Raw genomic sequence first — 27,881 nt, forward strand, 5'->3', positions numbered from 1 at the left:
TCACATATCTAATATATGTGTATAAAAATACAATGCAGAATTTATAGGAAAAATGTCAAAACACAGGCAATAAATGTAAAATTCATTTCATATATATATATATATATATATATATATATATATACATACATACAATGAAACAGGAAAAGGAAATTCTCAGTGAAAACCTTAGCAAGAAATATAAGTGATTCCCTGAAGAAAATAATGAAATGGCTAACAAAGGATTGTACTCGTGGCCATAATAGTGCAAGTCAGAATAACAGTGTGGCCGGGCATGGTGGTGCCTGCTTGTAATCTCAGCACTTGGGAGGCTGAGACAGGAGGATCTCACAGGTTGGAAGCCAGTCTCAGCTACTTAGTGAAGCTCTCAGCAACTTAGTGAGAGAGACCCTGTTTTCAAATAAAATATAAAATATGTCTGGGAGTATAGCCCGGAGGTAGAAAGCCTCTGGGTTCCACCCCCAGTACCACCATCAACAAAGAAGAAGAAGGAGGAGGAGGAAGAGGAGGAGGAGGAGGAGGAGGAGGAGGAGGAGGAGGAGGAGGAGGAGGAGGAGGAGGAAAGAAAGGGAGGAAGAATAAGTGTTTGTTTTGTTCCAAAACAAACAAAAAAACTTGCTTGCATAAATAACCCTAACCAAAACACAAAACAACTATGGATGTACATGGTAAGTGTATGTAAAAGACCAAAATCAAATGAAAATGTGGATACCAGTTTGGGGTAGGAAAACAGGGATGCGAGTGCTTGTATCTGAGACTTTAGTTAGATAATGAGCTAAGCAAAACCTTAAAGGGGGCTTTCAAAAATTGAATTGTGGAAGAACTTAACACATGCATATAGAAAAAACAAAGTTGTAAAACTCATTGAGCTACACTGAGAAAAGTATAGCTCAGTTTTTCTCAGATGTGAAAAGGACAAGTTAATAAAATCTGAATCCCAGAACTAAAATTACAAAAGCTTAAAAAGGCATTCCTGAAAGGGTTCCTTCCTAGTACTGAGTGAGGAATGGCTCCAATAGGATTGAAATTTCTACAAACTATGAAATACAATCCAGTCCCACAGAAAATGGGATTTTTAAATATTCAGCAACTGGGGGTTAGGGCCTTTGGGTTTTAACTCTAAAACTTCACTACGGTTTGAGTTTTGCTAGTCCTGCAGGTGAGGCCCACCTGGCTGGTCACCATCATCCCCAATAGCTGCCAGCAACCCTTGCCCTGTCAATATTCATTTTTTTCATGGCCACCCAAGAACACGTTCTTGCTGGGGGGGGGGGGCGGGGACATTGTGCAAATGAGAGGCGCGTGCAAAGCCTGACCCCCTTAGCTTTGTGCAATTTACCTTGATTTCTTTTTTTTAAAGATTTAAAGTTTATTAAAAACAGAAATACAGAATATAGTTACAGCCCCATGCCAAAGTGGCATGAGGGGTAGAGTGGCCCGGGCCAACTCACCACTCCCTTGATTTTTCTGGTGTACCCTAGTTCCCCAGGTGATTCCAATGGGAGTAGGGAGCCTAACACAAATCCAAATTTCCCTGTAACAACCTAGGCCAGTTAAAAACACTAGGCTCATTAGTTTTGAGATACGACAGGTTGCAGATGCGCTGCATCTGCTGGGCGGCGGTCTTGCATCAGACCCGTTACCTGTGCAAAGCTCTTTCCCAGAATTATGTAGGTGGCTCTTAAAAGAGCCGTTGGGTTACTGGAAGAAACTTCCAACCAAAACTGCTCACTTTTTCTTGGGTGCCGCCTTCTTGGGCTTGGCCGCCGTCTTCGGCTTGGTCACCTTCGCCTTAGGAGACTTGGGCTTCACAGACTTGGCTTTGGCTGGGCTCTTAGCTACTTTCTTTGGCTTCACAACTTTAGGCTTTTTAGGGCTTTTGGAAGGCTTCTTGGCCATGGTGGGCTTCTTGACCTTTTTCGGCGTCTTAACACTCTTCTTGGCAGCGGCGCCCGCGGGCTTTTTGGGTTTCTTGGAAGCGCCCGTTGCCTTAGCTTTTGCTGCCAGCTTTGGGGCACTGGGCTTGGCCTCCCCAGAGGCCGCCTTTTTGTTGAGCTTAAAGGAACCGGAGGCGCCGGTGCCCTTAGTCTGCACCAGAGTGCCCTTGCTCACCAGGCCTTTGAGGCCCAACTTGATTCGGCTATTGTTCTTCTCCACATCATAGCCGGCAGCTGCCAGAGCCTTTTTCAGCGCGGCCAGAGACACCCCGCTACGCTCTTTCGAAGCGGAGACCGCCTGCAGGATGAGCTCAGACACCGAAGGACCCGCAGGTTTTTTCTTAGCTGCCGCAGCAGTCTTAGCGGGCTTCTTCGCTTTCTTGCTGGCTGCAGGCTTCTCAGGAGCCGCCGGCGGCGCCGCAGCGGGTTGAACGGCCGGTACGGTCTCAGACATGGCGAATTAAGATGAGCGCAAAGTGAACAGGAAAACGCAAAGTTACAGAATGGCAGGCGCCGGCTATTTATAGAGCTGGGCCGCGCGCTGATTGGTGCAGCCGAGCGCCCGCCCCTCGCACCGAACGCAGTGCACTGCCGCTGTGTGCCAGGGACCGGGGCGTCGGACGCTGCCAGTATCGTCATCCTGCTTCCCTCTGCGTGCGCGCAAACGCACCACAAAAGAAACCCCTGAGGTCCCACTGAGATGTTAGAACTGAATGGAGAGGATGCTGCTTCTCTCCCCAACAGCATCTCGATGGGCTCGATGGGATGCCGTTTGTAAATGAGGCAATCACATAAAAGCCCAAGCAGTTTTGCTTTGCTCTACCACTAGAGGATTCGTCTTTGGAGCCAATTCACTTACAGTACCCCCCCCCCCAATATAAGACTGCGCGCGCCACTGCATTTCCTAGCAACATTAAAATCTGTCTGGTACACTTCATGTGTTCTGGCCAAAGAAGGGTGATTCATAGAAAACCCAAGAATTCCATTACTAAGCCGCAGGTGTAGTAAATGTATGCAGTTTCTGTAGGTGCAACTTATTCCCTAAGTCCAAATGCTCGACGAATTCCCAGAGCTCTTTTCATACATGCTGGGTACCCCAAATGCACAGCTTGTGGCTCGTGTCCCGTCAGCCCATGCTCTTGGCATGCTATGGCACAGTCTCACTCTTACCCAACAGACCTGTGGGGTTTGTGACAAGCATTGTTCCGAGCTTATCTTTTCTATGGTTAAGATTTAAGGCCAATCCCCCTTTCACTTATTTATGGCTATAAAGACCACTTAAAAGCATGTGAATGCTAAAATGACTTTACATTGCGAACCAATGGCTTTAAACTAACGGGAGGACAAAGCGATTAAACCAACAAGCTCCTCCTCAGTAATTAAGAGCTCCAGAGAAGCAGGCAGATACTTCATTCCCGCGTGAATTGTAGTTTTCAAACAAGTCCGCACTAGGGACTCTGATATTTGCCTCCATTTTTTTTCTAAAGTGCAAAATAGTGAAAGGGTCCTGGGCTCATGTTTGTCTTCCTCGCTAGTCTATTCTGCCTTTAACCTATCCAGAAGCTGATTTTAAATCAATTACGTAATTTTTAAGAGTTTGGAAAAACGCATAATTTTGGAAATAAAATTGTACCTTTTGGTTTGAAGGACAGGCAAGTATAAAATGTGTATACACCAGATTGTTAGGTTTTAAAATAAACCCGTGTGAAAGACATAATCTTTCTTAGTGCAACAGAATGCCTAGTCGCTTTAACAACAAATACTCTGAATTCTTTGGTTGAGGATCAGTTCCTGAACTGCTTTCTTATTCAAAAAAGGGTTTCAGCTTTCGTTTCCATTGTGTTAAACTGTGCTTCCGAGAAACTGGGAACGCTCCATGCAAATGAAGGATGCTAGAGCTGCTTTCTTAATGGCTACTTAGGAAAACCTAGCGAACCAATCAAAAGATAGAAGCTGAGCACCTCCTGTTAGTACAAAGTAAACACATTCAAGATATTGCTTGAGATTTAACTAAGTCTGTTCTTCAGGGCTACCTGGGGAATCTAGTGTGGGCTCCAGTTTCTCCTGGGCCAAGGCCACCGCCGGCTCCGCCAGGGGCAACGACTCTGGGCCGGTGGCGGCCAGCCCAAGTACTTGGCGGCTGTGCCTGAGAACCTGACTGCCACCGCCATTTTGCAGCTGACAAAGTGAAGGCTGGGTTTTAGGAAACGCCAGAGCAAGAACGTGAAATGAAAGGTGTCACCACTATATAACATGTGTGGGCAAAAATATCATTTTAAAATGCTTGAGATTATGCATTGTAGTTTTCAATGATGATCATTAGATAAGACATTAACTAAGGGAAGCCTCTATTTGCAAAAGGTTTCAGAAACTAATCCAACATCGGGTAGACATTTCCGGGCAGAGTTTGAGCAATATTCGCCTCACACACTCCTCTCCAAGGACTGAAGGTTAAACAGAGAACTACAATCGCATGTTTTCGGGTTATGAAGCTCAGATGTGGACAAAAGCTTAAAGTGGACAAAAGCTTAAAGTGAGGGTTGACGCGAATAACCAATGAAAATGCACATTTTGGGATACTTTAGAGAGAAACCAATCAGAATCGGAGATGCAAAAGAGTGGCATTTTCCTCATCCAATCACTACATATTACACACTATAAATATACCTAGCATCCGTAGTTTTCCCCATAACTGCGTGGTGTCTAAGATGGCCCGAACAAAGCAGACAGCCCGTAAGTCCACCGGCGGCAAGGCGCCCCGGAAGCAGCTGGCCACCAAGGCGGCCCGCAAGAGCGCGCCGGCCACGGGCGGCGTCAAGAAGCCCCATCGCTACCGCCCCGGCACCGTGGCGCTGCGCGAGATCCGCCGCTACCAGAAGTCCACCGAGCTGCTGATCCGCAAGCTGCCGTTCCAGCGCCTGGTCCGCGAGATCGCGCAGGACTTCAAGACCGACCTGCGCTTCCAGAGCTCGGCCGTGATGGCGCTGCAGGAGGCGTGCGAGGCGTACCTGGTGGGGCTGTTCGAGGACACCAACCTGTGCGCCATCCACGCCAAGCGCGTCACCATCATGCCCAAGGACATCCAGCTGGCGCGCCGCATCCGCGGGGAGAGGGCATAATTACATAAGTTTTATCTTGGCCAAAGGCTCTTTTCAGAGCCACCCACCTTTTCAAGTGAGAGAGTAAAAACACTTAATGGCCAGTGGATGCAACTTTCCCTTTACACTATCTCACAGGTACGAAAAAGCTTCAAAAGCTTGGCCCTGTTTAGTGAGACGTGCAGAAGACAGTTCAGCACTGTAAAATTAACCCTGCCCTTCACTATTATAAAAGTTAAGGCTTTAGTTCATACCTCCCAAAATAAAGCTAGTTTTGTGGGCGTATTGAGTTTGGGGGTCATAAAGCTTTCATTTAAAAGGCATGGTAACGCCTGCTTGTAATCGGGTATTTGGGAGGTCTAGGCTGAGTCACAGGTTGAGGATAATCTCAGCAAGTAGTGAGACCCCATCAGCTGGCGAGACCCTTTTTCAAAATTAAAACAGGGCTGTCGGGCGTGGTGGCGCACGCTTGTAACCCCCGCGCTTGGGAGGCAGAGACCGGAGAATCACGCAGGTACGAAGCCAGCTGCGCTGGTTTAAGAGACCCTGTTTCCAAATAGGGTTTCCAGGAACCTCAGTACCAAAAAAAAAAAAAAAAAAAAACCCTCAAAAATCAGGGCTAAGGGTGTAGCTCAGAGGTAGAATACCTCTTTGCAATCCCTAGTGCCACAAAATAAAACTAAGATGAAATCCCTAGTACCACAAAGTAGAAAATTAGTAAATATTTAAACAGTCCTTCCAAGCCAAACAGTAGACCTCGCGAAGTTGGGTGAAGAGATTCCAGAGGTATTGGGACTAAGGCGGACCCAGGGGCGGGGACTGAGACGTCACGTTTCCCGCCTGCGCGCTTTCGATTCTTTACAGTGGCCGGGGCGGGGGAAGTGCCGAGTAGATATAAAAGGATCCCCTCTGCCTTCTCTTACTCGCATTTGGTTCTCGGCTTGGGGAGTCATGTCTGGACGCGGGAAAGGAGGCAAGGGTCTTGGGAAAGGCGGCGCCAAGCGCCACCGCAAGGTGCTGCGCGATAACATCCAGGGCATCACCAAGCCCGCCATCCGCCGCCTGGCTCGGCGCGGCGGCGTCAAGCGCATCTCCGGCCTCATCTACGAGGAGACCCGCGGGGTGCTGAAGGTGTTCCTGGAGAACGTGATCCGCGACGCCGTCACCTACACCGAGCACGCCAAGCGCAAGACCGTCACCGCCATGGACGTGGTCTACGCGCTCAAGCGCCAGGGCCGCACGCTCTACGGCTTCGGCGGCTGAGCGCCCTGGCTGCGCCGCAGCTGCGTTTCTGAACCAAAGGCCCTTTTCAGGGCCGCCCAACTGTCCAGAAAAAGAGCCGTGGCAATGACCCAACCGGTTTAGTTAGGATAATACTAGGAGCGAGAAAGCTAGTCATCGATGGCAAGGATGAATGGCGTCTTAACCCAGTGTCTTCGTTTCCAGATGTAAGTGGAGTAATTTTAACTTCAACCCCACTTAGTGAGTCGATGAACGATATCCCAAATCTCTTACAGGTCTAGGCTCAGTGGACAAAGAGGAAAACTGTCCTATCAGCGAGGCCTATCTGTGACTTGTCAGCCAATCAGAACCGATGACCTAATGTTTCCCCTACGCGAGCCAGCGAGGGGGATGGGAGAACGGCTGAAAGCTTTGAGAAGCTGCAAAACCGTCTTTTGGATCTTTTTAGTGGGTTGTGAAATACAGTGGCCCTCAGTATATTGAGAAGACTACTGAAATCATCGGCAGTGTTCCTACGGGTTATCTCGGTGGAAAAGAAATCTGAAATGGAGAAGGCTCTCAAACACCAGAGACGCTGGAATCTGGGGAGAATGAAAATCTGTCTAGGGAGAAAAAACGCCTCAGTTCCAACACAGTCCTCAGCAGTTAACTATCCTTTCATTTCTGTATAGATTGGGAATAAGGGTGAAGGGATTGTCTTAGAAAAACTAGCTAAATACACTCAAAACTTAATCTAATTGTGTACACTTTGCTTGTGTAAACTAAGGTTTCCGTTTAAGATTTTGTAGATGTGGTTGCTAGGTGGTTGGTGATATGCGCCTGTCCTAGACCTGGCAGCATGAGCTTTGACCTAGTGAGTCACTGTATTTTTAAAGGATTTTTTTTTTTGGGGGGGGGTACTGGGTATGGAACCCAGGGGCATTCTATCTCAGAGCTACAAAGCCAGCCCTATTTTTTTCTTCTTTATTTTGAAACAGGGTCTCACGGAGTTGCAAAGGGCCTCACTAAGAAGCTGAGGCTGTTAGGCTGTTTTAGCCTTCCGAATGCTGGGATTGATTATAAGCGTGTTCCACCATGCCCGGCTTTTTAAAGGATATTTCTGACCCAACTTCATGTTCAAATAATATAGCAGGTTTCAGCTGGAGAAGAGATACGAACTTAGCGTTGGTTAATAGGAAAAACAGTTTACTCTCATCTAAACAGATAATCCATTTCTCTTTCTGGGTTCTTTCAAAAGTACTGGTTCTAGCCTCGTTATGTTAGCTTTACCCACTGTTGTGTGTCCTTGATTTTGAAATCAGATTTTGCATCTGACAACTGTTAAAGGTTTCTTGGGGGAATGATGGCCTAATTTAAAGCCGACAATGGAGAGAATTCACAGCTGAATTCTGAATGGTTTCAGGAACTGAAGAGTTGGAGGAGCAAAAATGGGCCTGGCTGGGAGGATGACCATTTTGACCTGGTATTCCTTGAAGAGATATTATTTGCCTCATTCAGTGGCCCTTGCAGGAGGACTGCTGTGGACATCAGGGTCATCAGTAAACAAATTAGAATTTCTGATCAGAGTTAATGTAGAGAGATCTGTAGATATAGAAATTCTATCTAGGAAATGTAGTTTCTATAATAGTCACTACTGGTTTCTGTTATTGAAGTGTGTGTGTGTGTGTGTGTGTGTGTGTGTGTGTGTGTGTGTGTGTGTTTTATTGGGGATGGAACCCAGAAATATTCTAACTCTGAGCTACATACACCTACCACTCTATTTGATTATTTTTTATTTTGGAACAGTTTCTCACTATGTTGCAGAGAGGCCTCACTAAGTTACTGAAGCTGGCCAAGAACCTGCAATACTCTTTCTTGTCTTAGCCTCCCAAGTACTGGTATTACAACTGTGTACCACCAAGTCCGTCTTTGCCCTTTTTTTCCCCCCTAGCATTGCTGATAGGATCCTACTCAGTCTTGCCTGCCTCCACCACTGGTGGAAACTTCTGAGCCTTCCTTAATCCTTTCATGCAGTCCTTGCTCCATTTGCAACTCCTGCAACATCCCTCAAACCTAGAAACTGCTAGGCTGACTGGGAAACCCAATCAGCATGTGGCAGGACCAAGGTGGGCCTGGTGGAGGACCAAAGATTTGTGTAGATTTATGCATGTATTTAAAAAAAACCTTCATAGACTACCTATCAGATCTCAGCCCTGCCTTAGTGCTAGGGTTGAAAGTCCTCACTTTTAAGTAATTATACTCTAATTGGGGCAAACGGTTATCAAAAAAATTAAAAATGTATTGTTATAGATAACATAGCATGTGTATGCATGCACATATATGCACATGCTGTTTTACAAATGAGCAGAAAAGGGTTTCAGGGTGGCCAGGGGAGGACTCTCACAAGATGAGTAGTTGAGCAGAGGCTTGAAAGAAATGAGGTCTGAAGCCAGGCAGATATCTAGGATAAAACAGTTCCAGGTATCAGAAAAAATAAAGGTCTTGACATTAGAAATGTTAAGCCCATTCTAAAACCTGCAAGATCAGCGAAGAGAAAGTGTTTGGAGATACTACTGACTAGGGGGCGATGTAACTCAGCATAACAGGCTAGGTTAAAAGCGCCCTAACAGCCCTGTTGCACCGAGGTGTCAGAAAATCTCAGGGATGGCGGCGGAGCCTAACTGCAGAGGGTAGAGGTCCTCGCGATGACCGCCTAGCGATTACATTGGTACAGTTCTTTTCTGATTGAGTGGTTGGCCCTGAAAAGGGCCTTTATTAATAGTTTTCCCTAGGACAGGGACTCAGCCGCCGAAGCCGTAGAGGGTGCGGCCCTGACGCTTGAGCGCGTAGACCACGTCCATGGCGGTGACGGTCTTGCGCTTGGCGTGCTCGGTGTAGGTGACGGCGTCGCGGATCACGTTCTCCAGGAACACCTTCAGCACCCCGCGGGTCTCCTCGTAGATGAGGCCGGAGATGCGCTTGACGCCGCCGCGCCGAGCCAGGCGGCGGATGGCGGGCTTGGTGATGCCCTGGATGTTGTCGCGCAGGACCTTGCGGTGGCGCTTGGCGCCGCCTTTCCCAAGGCCCTTGCCTCCTTTGCCGCGACCGGACATTGTTAGCACTACTCAGACAAAGACTGCAAGCCTAAGGCTGAGAAGAGACAATGAGAGCTCAACTTGGGTCATGGGTAATTATAAGCTGTAGTCGGACCTCATTGAAGACTGTAAGCGGGAGGTGACACAAAGCTGCGGCGGCTCCGCCCTTCGCTCCGCCCCTTTGGCAGTTACCCAAGGCCTCCGCGAGAACACAGAACATTTCATTTTGAATCCCTCGAGTTTTTACCTCCCCTGACTACAATGAATCAGAAAAGCTGTACCTAAGAATTTTAGTGAGGGGCCTATGTTTGAATGACAAGACATTTGAAGAAGTTAAATATATGCCACTCTGTCCTATTAAGTTAAAGCCAGTTTTAAAATACCAGGTTCCAAAGTATCCCTGATCTTCAGTCTATTTTTTAAAAGCAAAAGTTGAAATTTCCACATGAAGCATGTCCTCCCTATTCTAGAAAAAAGGCAAAGCATCCTTATCAAGGATGGCAATTAAAACCAAGGGAATTCCGTAGAAATAAGTCGAGTTAAACTAACCCTTTGTCATTTCTCTATAGAACTTTTCCTTGCCACATTTTCAGTTTATTTTTTCTCCATTCAGTATGTAAGTAATCAACTAAATGCTCTTTTGAGTCATCATTTCTTTATTAAGGGTCCTGTGGCACATAAGATTTATGTTAAAAAAAATTTATATCTCTCCTGTTGATCTGTCGTGTCAGTTTAATTGGCAGGCCTAACCAGAACCTTGAGAGATTAAACTTGGCCAGCAATCCCCACCACACTTGCTCATTCAGATGGGAATGATTGTTGTGTATGTGATTCGAACCCTGCCTTCCCTTTTTTGATCTGTAAAACTAGGACAGTGATTAGCTTAATGCAAACAAAATGTTAGGACAGCTTGTAACAACAAATTAAACTGCATGATACTGTTTTAAAAATCTGCTTTGAATTGAGATATTGCCCTGAGCTCTAACACCTTACTCCCACTAAATCACTAACATGACAGATTATAAATATATAATATATAAGTGTAATATATATATAATTCTTACTAATATGTTAGTTAAGATTCCTTTTAAATGACAGCATGCAATAATATACAAGATGTTGCCAAATTCTGTTTTCTTTCCTTAAATTATTGTCCAAAAACATTTCTTCATTCTGTCAAGGTGTATTGACTATCGTGTCCTTCCAAGCTTTCCCACAGCCAATCCTGGAATGCAGTTCAAATATCTATACAGGCTACTCACTATTTGGTCAAATATTCCTAAACACTCACTGATCAGTAAGTGACTTGTACTGGAGAAAGTAGGGTTAGTATTAAAAGTTGAAGGCTGAATAATGCATGTTGAAGGCTCAATAATGAGCTTCTCTCCTTTCTCTGAAAATCTTGATATTTCCACACAAGTCTTCGTAATCAAAACTGATTCTAGACTCTATCAGCATTACCTGTAAACTTCAACAAATGATGCCCGGTGGGGGGAAAAAAAAACACATTTTGCTGAAGACTTTGCAAGAAATGATGTTAAATGTGGACAATCTGAGTCTGAGACAAGACTTCATGTCTATGCTGTTGGCATAAAACAGATTTACAGCACAAAAGTATACACATTTTTATATAGATTTTTCTGACAGGGGAGCCCTCCTAAGGAAATGGAGACCCAAAGTCACGGCCAAACCTAAATGCTTTTATACTAAGATGAACAAAGGCAGTTGTGAAATAATAGCTTAACTGTGTTCAGGAGGCTAAAAGAATATAAAAATTATTTTAACACTGTCTCAGCTATGACTTTCTGCTGAATATTTCTTTTCTGGTGGCACAGGGAGGGCATCTTTCATATGGAAATGTGTTTGTTTTTAGGAAGAAAAAGGGAGATTAAAAACACCCTCTTATAATCTGCTGTTTCTGAAGCTCTTTAGCTTAAAATAATCTTAATGCAAAAGTGGCAAATTTTGGACACATTTCTATTAAATCTAAACACCCCTTTTGCTTTCCAGCCTGCCTTAATCACTTCATTAATACAAAGCAATAGATGGTTACAGCAATTACTTTAAACTTCTAGTACTGCTCTTCATATAAAATATTCAGCAAATTTTTCTTTCATTAATGTGAATTTCTATTTTTTGATATTTAGCTTATGCTGAAATTTTATTTCTACATTGAGAAGATTTGTGTAATTATGAAGCACCAAAAATTTTTTTTTCAGAAGATAAAGTTTTGGGTTACTTCAAATCTTTAAAAATCTTTGAGTGTAGCTGGCCATGGTGGACCACACTGTAATTCTAGTATTTGGGAGGCTGAGACAGGAGGATCGCTGGTTCTTGGCCAACCTCAGCTACTTAGCAAGGCTCCTGGCAACTTAGTGAGACCCTGTTTTAAATAAGGAATAAAACTTAGGACTAAAGGTGTAATTTAGAGGTAGAATGGCCCTGGAAAATCCCCAGGAAAACAAACAAACAACCTTATTTTATAAGAATAATAAAGCCAAAAAACTTATCACTTCTATAATGCTCTATATCTAAAAGTAAACTCATCCTAATAAGAGTCCAGTGAGGTTACCCCCACCCCTTTTTCTGATGATGGAGAAATTGATTAGTCTCCGTTGTAAAGCAGGGACTCAACCTGAGCAAGCTGCCACCTGAATGCTACTCCCAGTCTCCCTACAATAAGTTAAAGGTATGAATGCTGAAAGGGTCTAGCCTTCTGGACACTGTGTAGCTTCTGAAGGCCTCAAGTAAATGAAGAATGAAGCATAATTTGTGTTTGGATGCGGGCAGAAAGTAAGGTGGTCTGGAGCTAGGCAGAGCTACTGCTGCCCATCATTTGATTTTGTAAAGAATGGACATTTTAAATGCCATCAATAATTTGTACCTAAAACTTTTTTCTCACAAATACACGCCCCTACCTTTCATCTTTTGAAGTGCAAATGTCCAAGTAAACTACCTAACTTTTCTGACACGTAACGTGTTATGTAGCTAGTGTAGATTCACCTGTCAAGGAGTTGTGATAGAAATGTTAAGGATCTTTGGAACCAGTGGTCATACACTTATGTTTCAGTATTGAGATGCTCTAAAGTTGGGGATTGGAATCCAGGAACATTCTACCTCCCAGCAAGACGCCCAGCGCTACCTTTTTTCAAAAAGGGTCTGAGCTGCAAAGGGCCTTAGTTGAGGCTTTCGGCGAATCGAATCCTACCTCAACCTCAAATACTGGGATTAAAACATACGCCTCGCTGCCCAAGGTAAGCTTGTAGGTAAATATGAAGTGCGATAATTGGCCAAGTCTAGACCTAAAATTACTATACGAGATTCAATTGCTGAGCTACTTTTGGTGAAACAATTGGGTGGCTCTGAAAAGAGCCTTTGGGGTGTCTGCCAAGTAGGAAGCCGATTTAATGTTTATGCCCTCTCCCCGCGGATGCGGCGAGCCAGCTGGATGTCCTTGGGCATGATGGTGACGCGCTTGGCGTGGATGGCGCACAGGTTGGTGTCCTCGAACAGCCCCACCAGGTAGGCCTCACTCGCCTCCTGCAGCGCCATCACGGCCGAGCTCTGGAAGCGCAGGTCGGTCTTGAAGTCCTGCGCGATCTCGCGGACCAGGCGCTGGAACGGCAGCTTGCGGATCAGCAGCTCGGTGGACTTCTGGTAGCGGCGGATCTCGCGCAGCGCCACGGTGCCGGGGCGGTAGCGATGGGGCTTCTTGACGCCGCCCGTGGCCGGCGCGCTCTTGCGGGCCGCCTTGGTGGCCAGCTGCTTCCGGGGCGCCTTGCCGCCGGTGGACTTACGGGCTGTCTGCTTAGTACGAGCCATGGAGACACACACAAAAAGTCTGAGGGATAGTCCGAGTGAGAACTGCGGGTCACCGGTCTTTTATACAATCAGACTACCCGCTATTGGCCCTCAAACATTCAAAAATGCCCGCGCTTTTGTCGGATTGGTCCAGGCGTAAGCTGAGTTCCAGCTCTTAACAGCTGTTTACAGGTTGGTAAACCAGTCCAATGTCCTGCTCGAAAGCTGTAGTTTTTCTCAATTTACTCTTGCTACTAAATCGGTAATGTAGGACAATCTTGCTCAGCCGCCTCTGAACTCTCAATATTTTAAGCAAGATAGTCACACAAAGCAAAACAGAATGAACCATTGGCTTTCGTAAAAAAGAAAGCTGCTATATCTGGAGTCCTTTGGGAGCATTTGCATATCGATCTTATTTACAAATAATATTGTGTCTGGCACCCATAATATGGGCAATTGGGAAAATTCTCGAGTTTAGAAGGCAACTGCTTCAGGGGTTAAGCGCTAAGTGTTGTGTATAACATTTTTCAGTTTAGGTGCCACGGAATTGAAACCAGGCGCAGTTTATCACTGAATACAGCTCAGCCCTTATTTTATTAGGGTCTCCATGAATTGGAGCTAGTTTTGAATTTAAGCCTGCGTCTGCACCCTTAATCACTTGGTTAAAATTGAGACATCACATCCTAGAAAGTATTATAAAACCTAGGCAGATTGGGTTGGGGCCTCAACTATACTGTGTGCGCTTTTATGGACGCGTATTCTCCACGATATTCAACTACTTTGCGTGTTTTTAACTGTTCAGAGGACCTCGTTTTCTGTAGGTCGAGTCTCACATCCTAAAATATTGGATTTTTAGTTCTGTAAGTAAACTACAGTTTTGTTTAAACCACAGCATGGCTCGCATAAACAGCTCGTTTCAAAGAGACAGTGGGTGGCTCTTAAAAGAGCCTTTGTTTTTTCGGCTGGCTTCTTAGCCGCCATAATTGGTGAAGGCCCGTGAGGAACCACTTTACTTGCCCTTGGCCTTGTGGTGGCTCTCGGTCTTCTTGGGCAGCAGCACGGCCTGGATGTTGGGCAGGACGCCGCCCTGCGCGATGGTCACGCGGCCCAGCAGCTTGTTGAGCTCTTCGTCGTTGCGGATGGCCAGCTGCAGGTGACGCGGGATGATGCGAGTCTTCTTGTTGTCGCGGGCCGCGTTGCCAGCCAGCTCCAGGATCTCAGCAGTCAGGTACTCCAGCACCGCAGCCAGGTAGACGGGCGCACCAGCACCAACCCGCTCCGAGTAGTTGCCTTTCCGGAGCAGCCGATGGACACGACCAACCGGGAACTGCAGCCCAGCCCGGGAGGAACGAGTCTTAGCCTTGGCGCGAGCCTTGCCGCCCTGTTTTCCGCGTCCAGACATGTCTATTTTGTGAAGAAATGAGGACTCAGAAGAAATTGAAGGCTGAATACCGTGAAGATCCCGGAATGAGAAATATTTATACTGACTAGAGGTAGTCTACTTGGACTTCTCCTATTGGTCAATATAAGTACCCAATAGGAAAGCAGAATTTGCATCCTTCATTTGCATATAACCCTTCCTCTAGTGAGAGGTTTATGTTTTATCCAATTGCCGATCCGACTTGACGAATCTTTACTTCAAAACCAATAATATTTGGACTATTTTGATTTTCTTAAAACCGTTTTGACACAATGTGCAGGACTTTGGGTCCTTTTCCGGAATTGCAGTTTGCAGTTTCAGAAAGGAATGGACTCAGAACTATTTTTTAGTGTGTTATATTTAAGAGGTACTTCTGTGCCAGAAAATTTAGCTTTTTTAAAGCTTACGATGGGAAAGGAAAAAGGAACATCTCTGAGGTTTAACAAGGATTAAAGAAATGTACAATTATCAATAATTTACTAATGTAACTGACATATGAGCCTTTAGACAATCCCTCATTAACATGTGGAAACTATCTTTTAAAAGATTTTAAATAACACCATAACAAAAGGAAAATGGAAAATATGGATAAGCAATTAAGTCATAATAAAAGAAATGTTATTATCAAAATGTACATCCTCCAATTGTTATTTTCAAAATAAAAATAGATTTCAATTGTTCCTGTCTCCAATTTGAAAAGATATAAAAGACTGACAACTGGTGTATTTTTGGAAGTCAGCAAAATGACACTCCGTGAGACTTCAAGCAGCCAGTCAGGAAGGCAACTTGAAGATAGGCATTAAAATTCTATATGAATATAGTTGGATCCATAAATCCCACCTCTAATGTTTCCGCTTGGATGTATCAAAATGCATTTTTCTAGTAAATTGTGTGCATGTGTATGTCTGGGTGTTGCTGGGGCTTTAACCCTGGCTCATTCTATGTCCAGGCTACACCTCCACCCATTTTATAGTTTTTGTTTTGAAACAAGGTCTAGCTAGTTTATTGAGAGTCTCACTACATTACTGAGGTTGTCCTCTACATTGTGATTTTCATGTCTCAGCCTCCCAAGTACTAGAATTACAGGTGTGCACTACCACATCCAGAACTGATTTTTATATCATAGACTGATTTCTTTTTCCTTACCCATCACAAAGTTTATGGCTGAGGCCCCTAAAACAGCAGATAAGGGGGGAAAACACTCAAATTTATTTGATATAAGTTTTTTGTGATAAGGGAGCCTTCAGAAATAAAGGTCTAAAGAAACTGTGAAGCCTGTTTCTTGTTATAGAAAGTTTGGTGAAGTAATGGGTAGTTTTGAAGTTGATTGACAAAAAAGCGGTATGACTTAATAGTAACACACTAGGGAACCTGGCAAAGCCTGTTAGGAAATACTTATTATACTTATTTAGGTCCCAGTGTCTTCAAAAACAAGCACATTCCTTTATTCCAGACATAAGGAGGATGAGGGAAGGCCTTATGATTTTTTTTTTTTTTTTTTTTTTTTTTTTTTTGCTGGTCTGGGGATGGAACCCAGGGGCATTCCACCTCCGAGCTACACCCCTTGCCTTATTTTTTATTCTTTATTTTGAAACAGGATCTAAGTTGCAGAGGGCTCACTAAATAGCTGAGGCTGTCCATGAACCGCGATCCTCCAGTCTCAGCTTCCCAAATGCTGGGATTACAAGCATGTGCCACCACACCTGGTTCCTTATGACTTCTGTACCATTATTGGGAATGGATTAGGAAGATTTGAGAAAGCTCTGATTATTAATAGATATATTTCAGAAATAAATGTGTCAAAATGGCAGACCTGGAGAGAGAAAGGCTTGGCTTTGGTCAAGAAGCAAACAGCTATTGAAACTTAGATTGACTTAGCTAAAAGTAATTAGCAAGTCAATAGGACAGGGGAGGTAGGCCTTTCTCTGTCTAAAGACAGATCTACTTGATTAGATAAACTAGCTAGGATGGGAGGAGGGGTTGACCTTCATGAAAGGAGACCCCTTGCCACACCTTGCTAGGGGAAGTACCTTACATGCACGTTCACTACCTCAGAATTAAGTAAACAAGATGGAGGTCATGGGTATAAAAAGTCTGGTCCTTGTGCTGTATGTTGCGGTGGTGAATTGGCTCTGACTACCGCTTCCCTATGCCATTCGGGCATGGGCTGTAACTATCTTCTGTATTTCTATCTTTTAAATAAACTTCTTTTAATCTTCAGCAAGTGTCAGTGTCCGAGCTATGTATACATATCTTTATCTCAGGACAAGAACCCGTGGTTTTTCTGTTTTGGGTTTTTTTTGTGTTTTGAGGGAAATTGTGCCCAGAACCCTAACAGGGGTCCTCGAGGACAGCTTCTCCAAAACCGTAACATCCCCACACCGCAACATATTCTCCCAATTCTGCCTCAGCAATCTAGCTAGACCCTGTTTGAAGAAGAAAAAAAAAAGTGTTGGGGGGAGGACTTGGGATGTATCACAGTAAAAGGTCCTAGCTTTCAATTCCCATCCTCAAAAAAATTTTGAGAAGCTTCTCTTTCACAACAGCATTTTGCATACAATAAGAAAAATGCCTCTCATACTAGTATCTTGGTAAGATCCAGATGATTTTTAAATCTTTGAAAAGTTTATTTTTGAGAAACTCAATTGTATTTCTTCACCTCTTAAGGTGTCTCAAAGGCCTGTGGGAAATACTGTTTTCCCCTTTCAGTAGTTACAGCCATAATCCCACACTCGGCCCTTTACCCCCAAACTCAGATCAGAGACCTCCATTGGCTCCACTTTTCAACCAGCCCTTCCTGGTTCCCTAGCGATTATTTTTGCAGTCCCAACTTCTTCGAAAAAGGCAGAGAAAAAACGCTGTTTCTTGCTCTGTAAGAGGAGCCTTCCCTGTCAGTGACCTGGTGGCAGCAGGTGAAAAAAGGCTCGAAATTCAAACCCTTTGCTCCTCCCATATGGCTAGTCATTGTCCACGCCCCATTCAAGCCTTAAATTTGAAGTGTGGTCCAGGACCAGGGAATCGAAATTTCTGGGATGCAAGCTAACAATCATAACACATTTGGAGGTGTCACATTTCATTGTGCAAATAGCTGTAGTTATTGAGTTCCCTTATTGCAAAAATATTTCCTACGAAATTTACACAGGAAACCATCTCCAGCAATAAACATCTCCACCTTCCTCCAGCCTTTGCAGCCCACTTCTTTCCTTCCTTCAGGTCGAACTTAAGGCCAAACAGGCTCTCCTTAACTCTTCTGGGTCTTTTTTTTTTTTTTTTTTTTTTTTTTTGGTGATGCTGGGGTGGAACCCAGGGGCTTTCTACCTCCGGGCTATACTCCCAGACCTATTTTTTTTTTTAAATATATACTTTATTTGGAAACAGGGTCTATGTTGCTGAGAGCCTCACTCAGTAGCTGACGCTGGCTTCAAACCTGTGCGATCCTCCTGTCTCAGCCTCCCAAGCGCGGGGATTACAAACGTGCGCCACCACGCCAGCTCGCTCCAAGTTTAACCTTCTAATAGGGAAATTCTAGTATATTTCGGACACACCCAAGTTTAGGAATAATAAGAATTATACTGGCAGAACTCAAGAGTTAAGAGCTCTCTTTTGACAAAGTAGGTGGCTCTGAAAAGAGCCGTTGTGTTAAGAGTGGATGTCACCAGGATTTACTTTGAGCTGGTGTACTTGGTGACGGCCTTGGTGCCCTCGGACACCGCGTGCTTGGCCAGCTCCCCGGGCAGCAGCAGGCGCACGGCCGTCTGGATCTCCCGGGACGTGATGGTCGAGCGCTTGTTGTAGTGCGCCAGGCGGGAAGCCTCGCTGGCGATGCGCTCGAAGATGTCGTTCACGAACGAGTTCATGATGCCCATGGCCTTGGACGAGATGCCGGTGTCGGGGTGCACTTGTTTCAGTACTTTGTACACGTAGATGGAGTAGCTTTCTTTACGGCTGCGCTTGCGCTTCTTGCCATCTTTCTTCTGCGCCTTAGTAATTGCCTTTTTGGAGCCCTTTTTAGGAGCCGGAGCGGATTTCGAGGGTTCAGGCATTGCTGTCCTTAAATGCAGAAAGGCGACTTGCACTCTCCACAACAAAGGTTAGCAAGAGGGAGAGCTGTGAGCCCATATATTTATAGTCGTTTAATTTAAATGAAGGATTGAGAATCTCCACATCTGATTGGGTCCTGAATACCACTTTTCCCAAGAGGAGGAGATTATGCAAATTAAGGATTCTGATTCTCTATTTCTATTGGACAGAAAAAGGAGAAAGTTTTGACCAATCGGATAGCGTACTGTTCAAGCCCAACAATGTTAAGATTTCTTTATGCTGCGTTACATTTTTTACGTTTGCAAGTACGCTGTTTTTTGTTTTTCATTTAAGCCACTCAGGACGTGGCTAGCAGAGAGGAAGGTGCGTGCTCCTAATAGCTTATAATTACAATTCAAGCTACGAATTTTCTTATTCTCACATTTAATACCTAAGTACCAAGTATCGGAAAAAGACAGTGACGTTCAAACACCAAGTTCCAGCAAAATAGGATACTTACAAGAAATATGTTATTCCAAATTGGAAATAAAATGCTTTTGGTACAAGGTAGACGAGAATGTTGCTTGGACTCAGAATTGGTGCAGTTTGGGCAAGTTAACTGGCTTTGGTTGATAAACCAGATCATACTTCAAAGTAAAAAAACACATTTTGCCCAACATAAATTGGACCGTTTGAGTTCAGTAGTTGGTTATCCAGTAATACTGATAATCCCGAATGTGCTAATAAGTCTCAAATTTCCTCAGATTTAGTGAGTAAGAATTCACATTTTAACATAGTCTCTATAAGGTTTACTACAAGACACTTGGATGAACACAAAAATGAATATAGACAGTGGAATAGTACCCAATCAGAGGCTCTTCGAATCGACCAATCAAATCAAGTCATGTTCAGCCAATGATTTTGTTGCGCGGGACTTTCGAAAAATTACAAGACCAATCAGAACGCTTCTGAGTATATTTAAGGCCAACCTTACCAAGTTTTCTCTCAGACTCGTGTTCGTCTCCATCTCGAAATGGCTCGTACTAAGCAGACAGCGCGCAAGTCTACCGGCGGCAAAGCCCCTCGCAAGCAGCTGGCCACCAAGGCGGCCCGCAAGAGCGCGCCGGCCACGGGCGGCGTCAAGAAGCCCCATCGCTACCGCCCCGGCACCGTGGCGCTGCGCGAGATCCGCCGCTACCAGAAGTCCACCGAGCTGCTGATCCGCAAGCTGCCGTTCCAGCGCCTGGTCCGCGAGATCGCGCAGGACTTCAAGACCGACCTGCGCTTCCAGAGCTCGGCCGTGATGGCGCTGCAGGAGGCGTGCGAGGCGTACCTGGTGGGGCTGTTCGAGGACACCAACCTGTGCGCCATCCACGCCAAGCGCGTCACCATCATGCCCAAGGACATCCAGCTGGCGCGCCGCATCCGCGGGGAGAGGGCATAAAAGCTCATCAATTTAAAAAAGGCTCTTTTAAGAGCCACCCACAGTTTCACTTAAGAGCTGCAGCTTCTTTGGTACTGGATTTTAGCCTACAAATTTCTTTCGGAATACTTACGAGTAACTAGCGCTTAGAAACCTCCATTCCTTGTACTTGTCACCCACCGGTTAGGACTTTAAATTTGGTTAATTACCAACTTACATGTCACATGCCTCAGGACTAAGTAATATTAGCATTGCAGTGGAGTCCAAAAGAATTGTAGCTATAGGAAGCATTCTGTGGAAATGGCTTTTCAAATATTAGAAAAAAAGCCTTGTGCAGACTTAGATTGCCAGAGAGTGGGTAGGGTGAGGCAGGACACCAGCGTTTGCAACTTAGTTTAGGGAGACCCTGTTAAAAAAATATCCAGAACCTTAGGTCTACAAAATGACAATGGTGTTTATTTGGGTTCAGGGTAAATCTGAGCACTGGTATTTTATTTGGGTTCAATTGAGCTATACCCCCTGCTCTATTTTTTATTCTTTAATTTGACACAGGGTCCCACTGATTTGCAAAGGACCATACTAAGTAGCTGAAGCTGTCCGCGAACCGCGATCCTCTGGTCTCAGCCTCCCGGAATGCTGGGATTACAGACGTGCCAACACGCCGGGTTAGAGCACCGGTTTTATACATGGGCTCCGCTTGCATCCTACCATTTTTTTTGTTTTGTTTCGTTTTTTTTTTTTTTTTTTTTTTTTCGGGTCTGGAGATGGAACCCAGGGGCATTTGACCTCAGTGCTTATGCCCCCTGCCCTATTTTTTCTTCATTTTGAAACAGGCGTGCGCCACCACTCCTGGCTTGAATCCTACCATTCTTAAACTTAGAAGAATCCTGTGAATTCTGAATCAATGGATCTGGGGTGATTTTCAGGCCTTTGAGTATGCTTTATAGTATGCTTTGGATGGTGGTGCCATTGTTAAATACCAGGAGAAAGATTGTGATTGGTATAAAGTCAATTTTAAGCAAATTAAACAATTATAGTTTAATTTGCTTGGGAGGCTGAGACAAGAGGATTACGCAGGTTCAAAACTCAGCCTCAGCTGGTTTAAGAGACTGTTTCCAAATAAAATATAAAATAGGTCTGGGAGTGTAGCCCGGAGGTAGGAGGCCCCTGGGTTCCACCCCCAATAACACACACACACACACACACACACACACACACACACACACACACAATTATACTGCTAAAGTGAGTTGCCTGGTCCAACTTTGCAAGATTTTTAATATCCATTCAGTACTGAATATCATCCTCCAAAAGAGGTTCTTGTGGAAGTAACAATAAAACAGGATCATTAGAATAAACCTAGTAGCTAATATTAATTTTCCATGTGTGTGAAGTGATTGCCCTGAAGCCTGGTATGTTGGCGCATGCTTGTAATCCCAGTATTTGGGAGGCTGAGACCAGAGGCCCTCTGCAATTTAGTGAGACCCTGTTTCAAAATAAAGAATACAAAATAGGGCTAGAGGCGTAGATCTGAGATAGAATGCCCCTGGGGTTCAATCCCCAGTACCAAAAAAAAGTGATTGGCCTGAATTATTAAGATTCTTACTACATTTCAAAGCACGTTCTCTAGCTCCCACTTTACAGGACTTCAGTTTAAGTAATTTCAATAGATTGGCCAAATTCAAACTACTAGCAAATATCCCCACCAGCCAGTCTCACACAAAACTCATACTCGTTATATCTTCTGATCAATAATTTACTAAAAAATGGATTATGACATATGGTTTCTTCCTTACAGGTAATTCTGTTTCATAGTATGGCTGCCTCTGGGTAGATGGGGGAAAACTGTGGTAGCCTGGCCTGGGCTAATTTTTGTCATTTTGGTCCTCTGGGCAGAGACCTGGCATGAGGTGAAGTGAGCAGGATAAGCTTACGGGCCAACAGTTAGGGATGCTCTCTAGGCTTCAGGACCAGGTCAGAATTACTGTTTTCTGGGAAACAGATTTTGCAATAGAGCAAGGATTCATATTTTACCCATGTATTTAAGCATAAGAGCTATACTGTCCCCAATAGTAGACATATATGACTAGTAATCACTCGGAATGTGGCTAGTCCAAAGAGAGATGTGTTGTAAGTATAAAGTAACATACGAAATTTCAAAGACATCACAAAACAATATTTTAACAATATTTGTCGATCAACTTACTCAATATTTAAGTGGAGTTAAAATATTAAAAATATTTTCACTTCTTTTTACATTATTTTATGTAGAAATTTTTTATTCTTTTTACATTATTTTATGTAGAATATTTTTTTTCAGTACTGGGGATAGAACCCAGAGGTATTCTACCTCCGAGCTACACTCCCAGCCCTATTTTTTACTCTTTCTTTCTTCCTTCCTTCTTTCCTTCCATCCTTCCTTTCTTTTCTTCTCTTTTATTTTCTTTCTTTTTGTGTGTGGTACTGGGGATGGAACCCAGGGACATTCTACCTCCAAGCTACACCTTCAGCCCTATTTATTATTTTTTATTTTGAAACAGGATCTCACCGAGTTGCAAAGGGCCTCACTAAATAAGTAGCCTAGGCTGGCAGCGAACCTCAATCCTCCTGTCTCAGTCTCCCAAGTGCTAGGATTACAAGCATGTGCCGCCACACCCGGTTGGCACTAGACATTTTTAAATTAAATATTTTAAATTAAATACGTGGCTCATAATCTGAGGAAAACTGATAGCATGTAGAAAATATTTATCTGACATACAGATCAGAAGCCAACTAGTTAAGTTGTTTAAAGTCACCAAGCCTCAGTTCTTCAGCTCTAAAATAGGGGTAATAATGGCACCTCAGAATACTGTGACCAGAGCCAGTTGGAACATAAACAATGTTTGCATGCTGTAAATAAGTGCTCAGGAAATGCCAGCTCTCAGGGTTGTTGCTATGGTGCCCCTAATCCCTATTCCCTCCTGAAATCCTCTAAGGATGTAATCCTGTTTTGCCTGGGGCACACTCACCTCTGGCTTGGATTTCAACCACAAAGGCACCTTCTACATTTCCCTCAAGTTTACATTGCCCAAATACCTGTGGCCACTATGCCTAGGGGGATTCAGAGTATAATTGATATTTTTAGCTGTAAAATCACTGTGTAAGCAAGTTCAGAATAATGTATTACAAGTACCCTTTAATTCCTGTGTTATACTTCAGTCATACCTAAACAATTTCTTGTATTTTTTATTGTTGAGATGGTCAGCAGTTCAGTATTGACAATTTTGGCTAATTAGGAGTGTTTGGGGGAATTATTTTAAAATATTAGTGTTGTTTGGCAATATTATTTTATAAAAATAGATAAAAATAGAAAATGATAATATTAAAAATGACAAATATGAGTTTTGATGGGGATTACATTATTATTTCCAAATGCGCCATAGTGGCCCAAGAATTATTTTGAGCTGAAGGAAACTAAAAATGGACAAATCAATAAGATTTCTATGTTTTTCCCTCCCTCAAATAAATATAGGGAATAAATTTCACTTTATGAACGTGACATAAATGTTTCTTATGAAAATGTGCCATGCCCCCATACTGAAGGAGAGCAATTCTTAATACTGAACATAGAGATAACATTGACTTTGTAAAAACCAACCTTAGTGAAATTCTTATCTTCCTTTTATTTGCCCATATGCTTTTTACTAACTCCCCCCTAAATGTATCATCTCTTGAAGTTCAAATCCTTTTCCTTTGTTAAAATGACATATAATTTCCCAAGTCTAATTGTTTCTTTGGGTGTCACTTTTCTGTGAACTCTGCACGTAAAATAATGAAATTTCGTAATTCTCCTCCAATTACACTGTCCTTTGTCAGTTAGATTCACAGATCCTCAAATGCTGAACCTAACAGGACAAAAGAAAAATTATCCTCCCAGTTTTTCTACATTAAATGAAATTCAAATGAGGATAGGGGTTTGTTTTGTTTTGTTTTTGCAGTACTGGGGATGGGACCCAGGGGGCGTTCTACCTCTGAGCTACTCCCCACCCCAGCTCTATTTTTTATTTGTTATTTGGAAACAGGTTCTCACTGACTTGCAAAAGGCCTCACTAAATAGCTGAAGCTGTTCTCAAATCAGGATTCTCCTATCTCAGCCTTCAGAATGCTAGGATTACAAACTTATGTGCCACCACGCCCACTTTAGGATCATTTTTCTTGGGGTGGCCAATATTTAGATTAAAAAGAGTTGTCCATTAGACCTAAATCCAGGCAACAATGTGAAAAATTGTGGGAGAAAGAGACAAAACTAAAGAACATGAACACAATTTAAAAAGTAATTGTTGAATACTTATCTAAAGGTCAGGGGCTTTTAAACAATTTTCAGCTCACTACAAATTCAAGGAATATTTCAATTGAAAGTAAAAAAAAAAATCTCTTTTCAGGAGAAAGCCAATATTAGGATCAATTGTAAATATATAAAATCCAATACACGAAGACCCCAAAGACCAATGAAAGAAAATTAGAAAATCATTTGTTTCCTTGCATTGATTACTTCTCTAACTCTTAAAGTCCATGTGAAAATCAACTGGGTAGATTTAGAGGAGACTTAGAGGAGAAAAGAATATAGAATAGAGACATTAAACGTTGATTGCAATTAACATTTGAAGTATCATAATTCCGTCTCCTGGTTTGCTGCAATTGGATTCAACCTAAGCTAAGTGAGAACAGGGGCAGTTCAGACAACCCAAAGAATAGGAATTCAGCGGTCAGGAGCCCGGACAGTACGCCTCTGTACAGCTCTTGTATGTCTTTCCCTGCAATTTTGCTCTATTCTACTCTTTTGCCCAACATCTTTTCACCCTTGTGGTATGCAAGAGGGCACCTCCAAGCCCCTGGCATCAGGTCACCTATGCTTCTTTAACTCAATTCCAGTTTTCAAATGGGAATAGTTTATGTCTTAAATTGTCCCAATGAATCTGCTACTGTTAAAAGTCAGACACTCTTATCTCAAAATCTCAGTAAACACAAGACATTATGTATTAGAAAACAGTTATTTGAACCAAAGGTGAAAGCCTAGGAGGCCAGGATGAGACCAGAGAGCATCCTTTAGGCTGTACTCTCCATATTTTCTCCACTAGCCGTATTAGGCTAATTGAACACTGGAAATGGACTACTATGAACTGAGAAGTGTTGCGTGTAAAATGCATGAAATTGTAAACAGCATTCCCATAAAAATATAACATATCTCATATTTTTATATTGCTTTCACGTTGAATTATAATATTTTGTATATATTGGGTTAAGTAAAACATATAATTAAACTTGATTCTTGTTTCTTTCCCTTGTTTATGATGTTTCCAGAAGGTTTTAAATTACTGTGTGGCCCGCATTATGACAATGGATAAGTTATACAGGTTAATTCACTTGTGCATAGATCTCTTCAATGACTGCGTAGTTGCAATGTGAACTTTCAATAAAAAATAAAATATCTAGAAATAAAAGTAGTAATAAATGGTAAAATGTCGTTGAAGGCTTCTCAGGCAGGATAACAAAAATTTGAACACATTGAAAAACATTAAATTTCTTGCATAATTTAGAAAACCCCATCTCCATACCTTTATCTGTAATCATATCGCAATACCAATAAAAACTACCAATAGGCTTTAGTGAGTTATGGGAAGTGGAATTAGAGGGAATATTGAAGCACATATGGGAAATGTTTTAAAATTTGAAGACAATTCCAAAACCAAAACGTAATGAGGGCATGATCTCCTATTATAATACCTCAATTTATTACCTAAGTGCCTATGTGTCAGATATTCTTGGCAATGAAGACAGTGTGATCAACAATACTTCAAATATTGTGTTCTCGCTTTAGAGAAAGCCAGGAAGACCAGAGGAACAAATTAAAACTGGAGATTTAGTCTATATGCCTATGTTAAAGGTAAAGTCTAAATACGGTAGGAGGAAAGGTAGAAATTAGTTCATAACTGGTCTTGGAAGGAAAAACGTCATAATAAACATAACACCAAAATGGAGGCCAATTATTTATATAAGGTAAATATAAAACTGACAACACAAAAATCGATGGAATAAACGGGAGGATTCCTTTTGCTGCCTACCTCCCTCCGGTGTGACAAACTGCAAGGAGTAACTCACACTAGATTCATCCTCAAAATAACTGTACAACAGCTGTAGGTCTCCAGAAGCCTGTTCTTTGCCTTGAAATTTATTCAAGTCTAAATCCAGCAGAATAAAAAGCCGGATTCCTGTCCAGGATAAACAGCGAGGATACGGAAGGACCCAAATACTGATAAATTTTTCATAGTAAACATGGCTCCCACCCCCCACTTCAACAGTTCACTACTTTGGTCTCCTATAAGCATTTGAACTGCTTCAAAAAACAACAAAAAAAATCCCCTTAAGGGAACTTCGGTATTTATAAGTTGTTTATCTTACAAGTTCCGACGCGCCGGAACAAAATGGCTGGTTAAAAACTTGTTTTCCAACGCTGCAAATCAATCGCGCCCAAGCGCCAAGCACATTAGGTTAGAGGTCCCTGCCCAGGGGACTCCGCTGCAGCGATAGCTTAAGGGCGCTCTTCAGAGGACGAAGGGAAGATGCTACACTCCCTAACCTAGCAGGGTCACCCGTCGCCCCGGGAGCTCGGACCAACTCAAGATGGAGTCCGCAGCTCAAGCCTTTTCGCCCAGCTAGAGCGGACCTCCCACCCGGCAGGAGAAAAACAAGAGCTGACAGCAGCCGCCACCGCCCAATTGCAGAAGCGACGGGAGCCGCGGGCCAGCCAACCCGAGAGCAGGGCGGAACTTTTGAATCGCCTCCAGTCCAATCCCCAGACCCCAAGGAAGGCCTGAGCGCCAACTGGGGCTCCGGGTAGTTTCCGCTGCTCCGCCACGGGGCGGGGCTGACGGCGCTCCCCGGCTCCTCCGCTAGAGGAAACGCCCCGAACAGCTGACCAGGCACTGAGCCAGGAGGGACGGGCCTGCGGTACCGTCCAACCCCACTACGCGGCCTGGGGCGGGGGCCGCCAGCCCCTTACAGAGGGAGAAGGCCAAGTGCGCAGCTCTTCTGAGAGAGCTGTGGTGGCTCTGAAAAGAGCCTTTTGGGATTGAGAAGCAGATCAGAACCATCTACTTCTTCTTGGCTGCAGCCTTCTTGGGCTTGGCAACCTTGGGCTTGGCAGCCTTGGGCTTCACGGCCTTGGAAGCGCTCTTCACCTTCTTGGGCTTGGCCACCTTCGCCTTCTTGGGACTCTTGGCCACTTTCTTGGCCCCAGCAGCCGCCGGCTTCTTGGCCTTCTTCGGGGTCTTCTTCGCGCTCTTTGGGGCAGCTGCACCAGTCGCCTTCTTGGGCTTCTTGGCGCTGGCGGGCTTCTTGGCCTTGGCCGCGCCCGCCTTCTTGGCCTTGGGCTTGGCCTCACCGGAGGCCGCCTTCTTGTTGAGCTTGAAAGAGCCGGAGGCGCCGGTGCCCTTGGTCTGCACCAGGGTACCCTTGCTCACCAGGCTCTTGAGGCCCAACTTGATGCGGCTGTTGTTCTTCTCCACGTCATAGCCGGCGGCCGCCAGCGCCTTCTTGAGCGCGGCCAGGGACACCCCGCTGCGCTCTTTGGAGGCGGCCACAGCCTTAGTGATGAGCTCGGACACCGGGGGGCCGGACGCCTTGCGGCGGGCCCCCGCAGGCTTCTTGGCCGCCGCCTTCTTCTTCACCGCGGTCTTTTCCGCCGGGGGAGCGGCGGCGGGAGCGGCAGGAGCGGTCTCAGACATGGTGGAGGTCTACGGCTCGGGTGCGAGTGGCAACGCGCCGATGGAGCGGCGCGCCGGGCCGCCGTATATATAGAGCGCAGGCGCGCGCTGATTGGTGCGCCCG

General features: G+C 44.3%; 8 protein-coding genes across 8 annotated transcripts; 3 read left to right on the top strand and 5 right to left on the bottom strand.

Moving 5' to 3' along the window:
* Positions 1 to 1,728: 1,728 nt before the first annotated feature.
* On the bottom strand, positions 1,729 to 27,778 carry LOC308272874 (histone H1.2-like; the record flags this gene model as incomplete). The annotated part of the gene is made up of 2 exons (XM_080709910.1): positions 1,729 to 1,851; positions 27,233 to 27,778. 2 exons carry the CDS (start codon positions 27,776 to 27,778, stop codon positions 1,729 to 1,731), a joined length of 669 nt encoding a protein of 222 aa, XP_080566036.1.
* LOC308272883 (histone H3.1) lies at positions 4,646 to 5,056 on the top strand (the record flags this gene model as incomplete). The annotated part of the gene is made up of 1 exon (XM_080709919.1): positions 4,646 to 5,056. The coding sequence occupies one exon, from the start codon at positions 4,646 to 4,648 to the stop codon at positions 5,054 to 5,056; it is 411 nt and encodes a 136-aa protein (XP_080566045.1).
* LOC308272898 (histone H4) lies at positions 5,987 to 6,298 on the top strand (the record flags this gene model as incomplete). Its single annotated transcript, XM_080709935.1, has 1 exon — positions 5,987 to 6,298. The coding sequence occupies one exon, from the start codon at positions 5,987 to 5,989 to the stop codon at positions 6,296 to 6,298; it is 312 nt and encodes a 103-aa protein (XP_080566061.1).
* LOC308272899 (histone H4) lies at positions 9,058 to 9,369 on the bottom strand (the record flags this gene model as incomplete). The annotated part of the gene is made up of 1 exon (XM_080709936.1): positions 9,058 to 9,369. The coding sequence occupies one exon, from the start codon at positions 9,367 to 9,369 to the stop codon at positions 9,058 to 9,060; it is 312 nt and encodes a 103-aa protein (XP_080566062.1).
* On the bottom strand, positions 12,763 to 13,173 carry LOC308272878 (histone H3.2; the record flags this gene model as incomplete). The annotated part of the gene is made up of 1 exon (XM_080709914.1): positions 12,763 to 13,173. The coding sequence occupies one exon, from the start codon at positions 13,171 to 13,173 to the stop codon at positions 12,763 to 12,765; it is 411 nt and encodes a 136-aa protein (XP_080566040.1).
* Positions 14,162 to 14,554, bottom strand: H2AC4 (H2A clustered histone 4; the record flags this gene model as incomplete). Its single annotated transcript, XM_080709922.1, has 1 exon — positions 14,162 to 14,554. One exon carries the CDS (start codon positions 14,552 to 14,554, stop codon positions 14,162 to 14,164), a length of 393 nt encoding a protein of 130 aa, XP_080566048.1.
* Positions 18,235 to 18,615, bottom strand: LOC308272890 (histone H2B type 1-B-like; the record flags this gene model as incomplete). The annotated part of the gene is made up of 1 exon (XM_080709927.1): positions 18,235 to 18,615. One exon carries the CDS (start codon positions 18,613 to 18,615, stop codon positions 18,235 to 18,237), a length of 381 nt encoding a protein of 126 aa, XP_080566053.1.
* H3C3 (H3 clustered histone 3) lies at positions 19,626 to 20,036 on the top strand (the record flags this gene model as incomplete). The annotated part of the gene is made up of 1 exon (XM_080709915.1): positions 19,626 to 20,036. The coding sequence occupies one exon, from the start codon at positions 19,626 to 19,628 to the stop codon at positions 20,034 to 20,036; it is 411 nt and encodes a 136-aa protein (XP_080566041.1).
* Positions 27,779 to 27,881: the final 103 nt, after the last annotated feature.

Source organism: Muscardinus avellanarius, assembly GCF_963383645.1.
Source record: "Muscardinus avellanarius genome assembly, chromosome: 14".
Lineage (NCBI taxonomy): Eukaryota > Metazoa > Chordata > Mammalia > Rodentia > Gliridae > Muscardinus > Muscardinus avellanarius.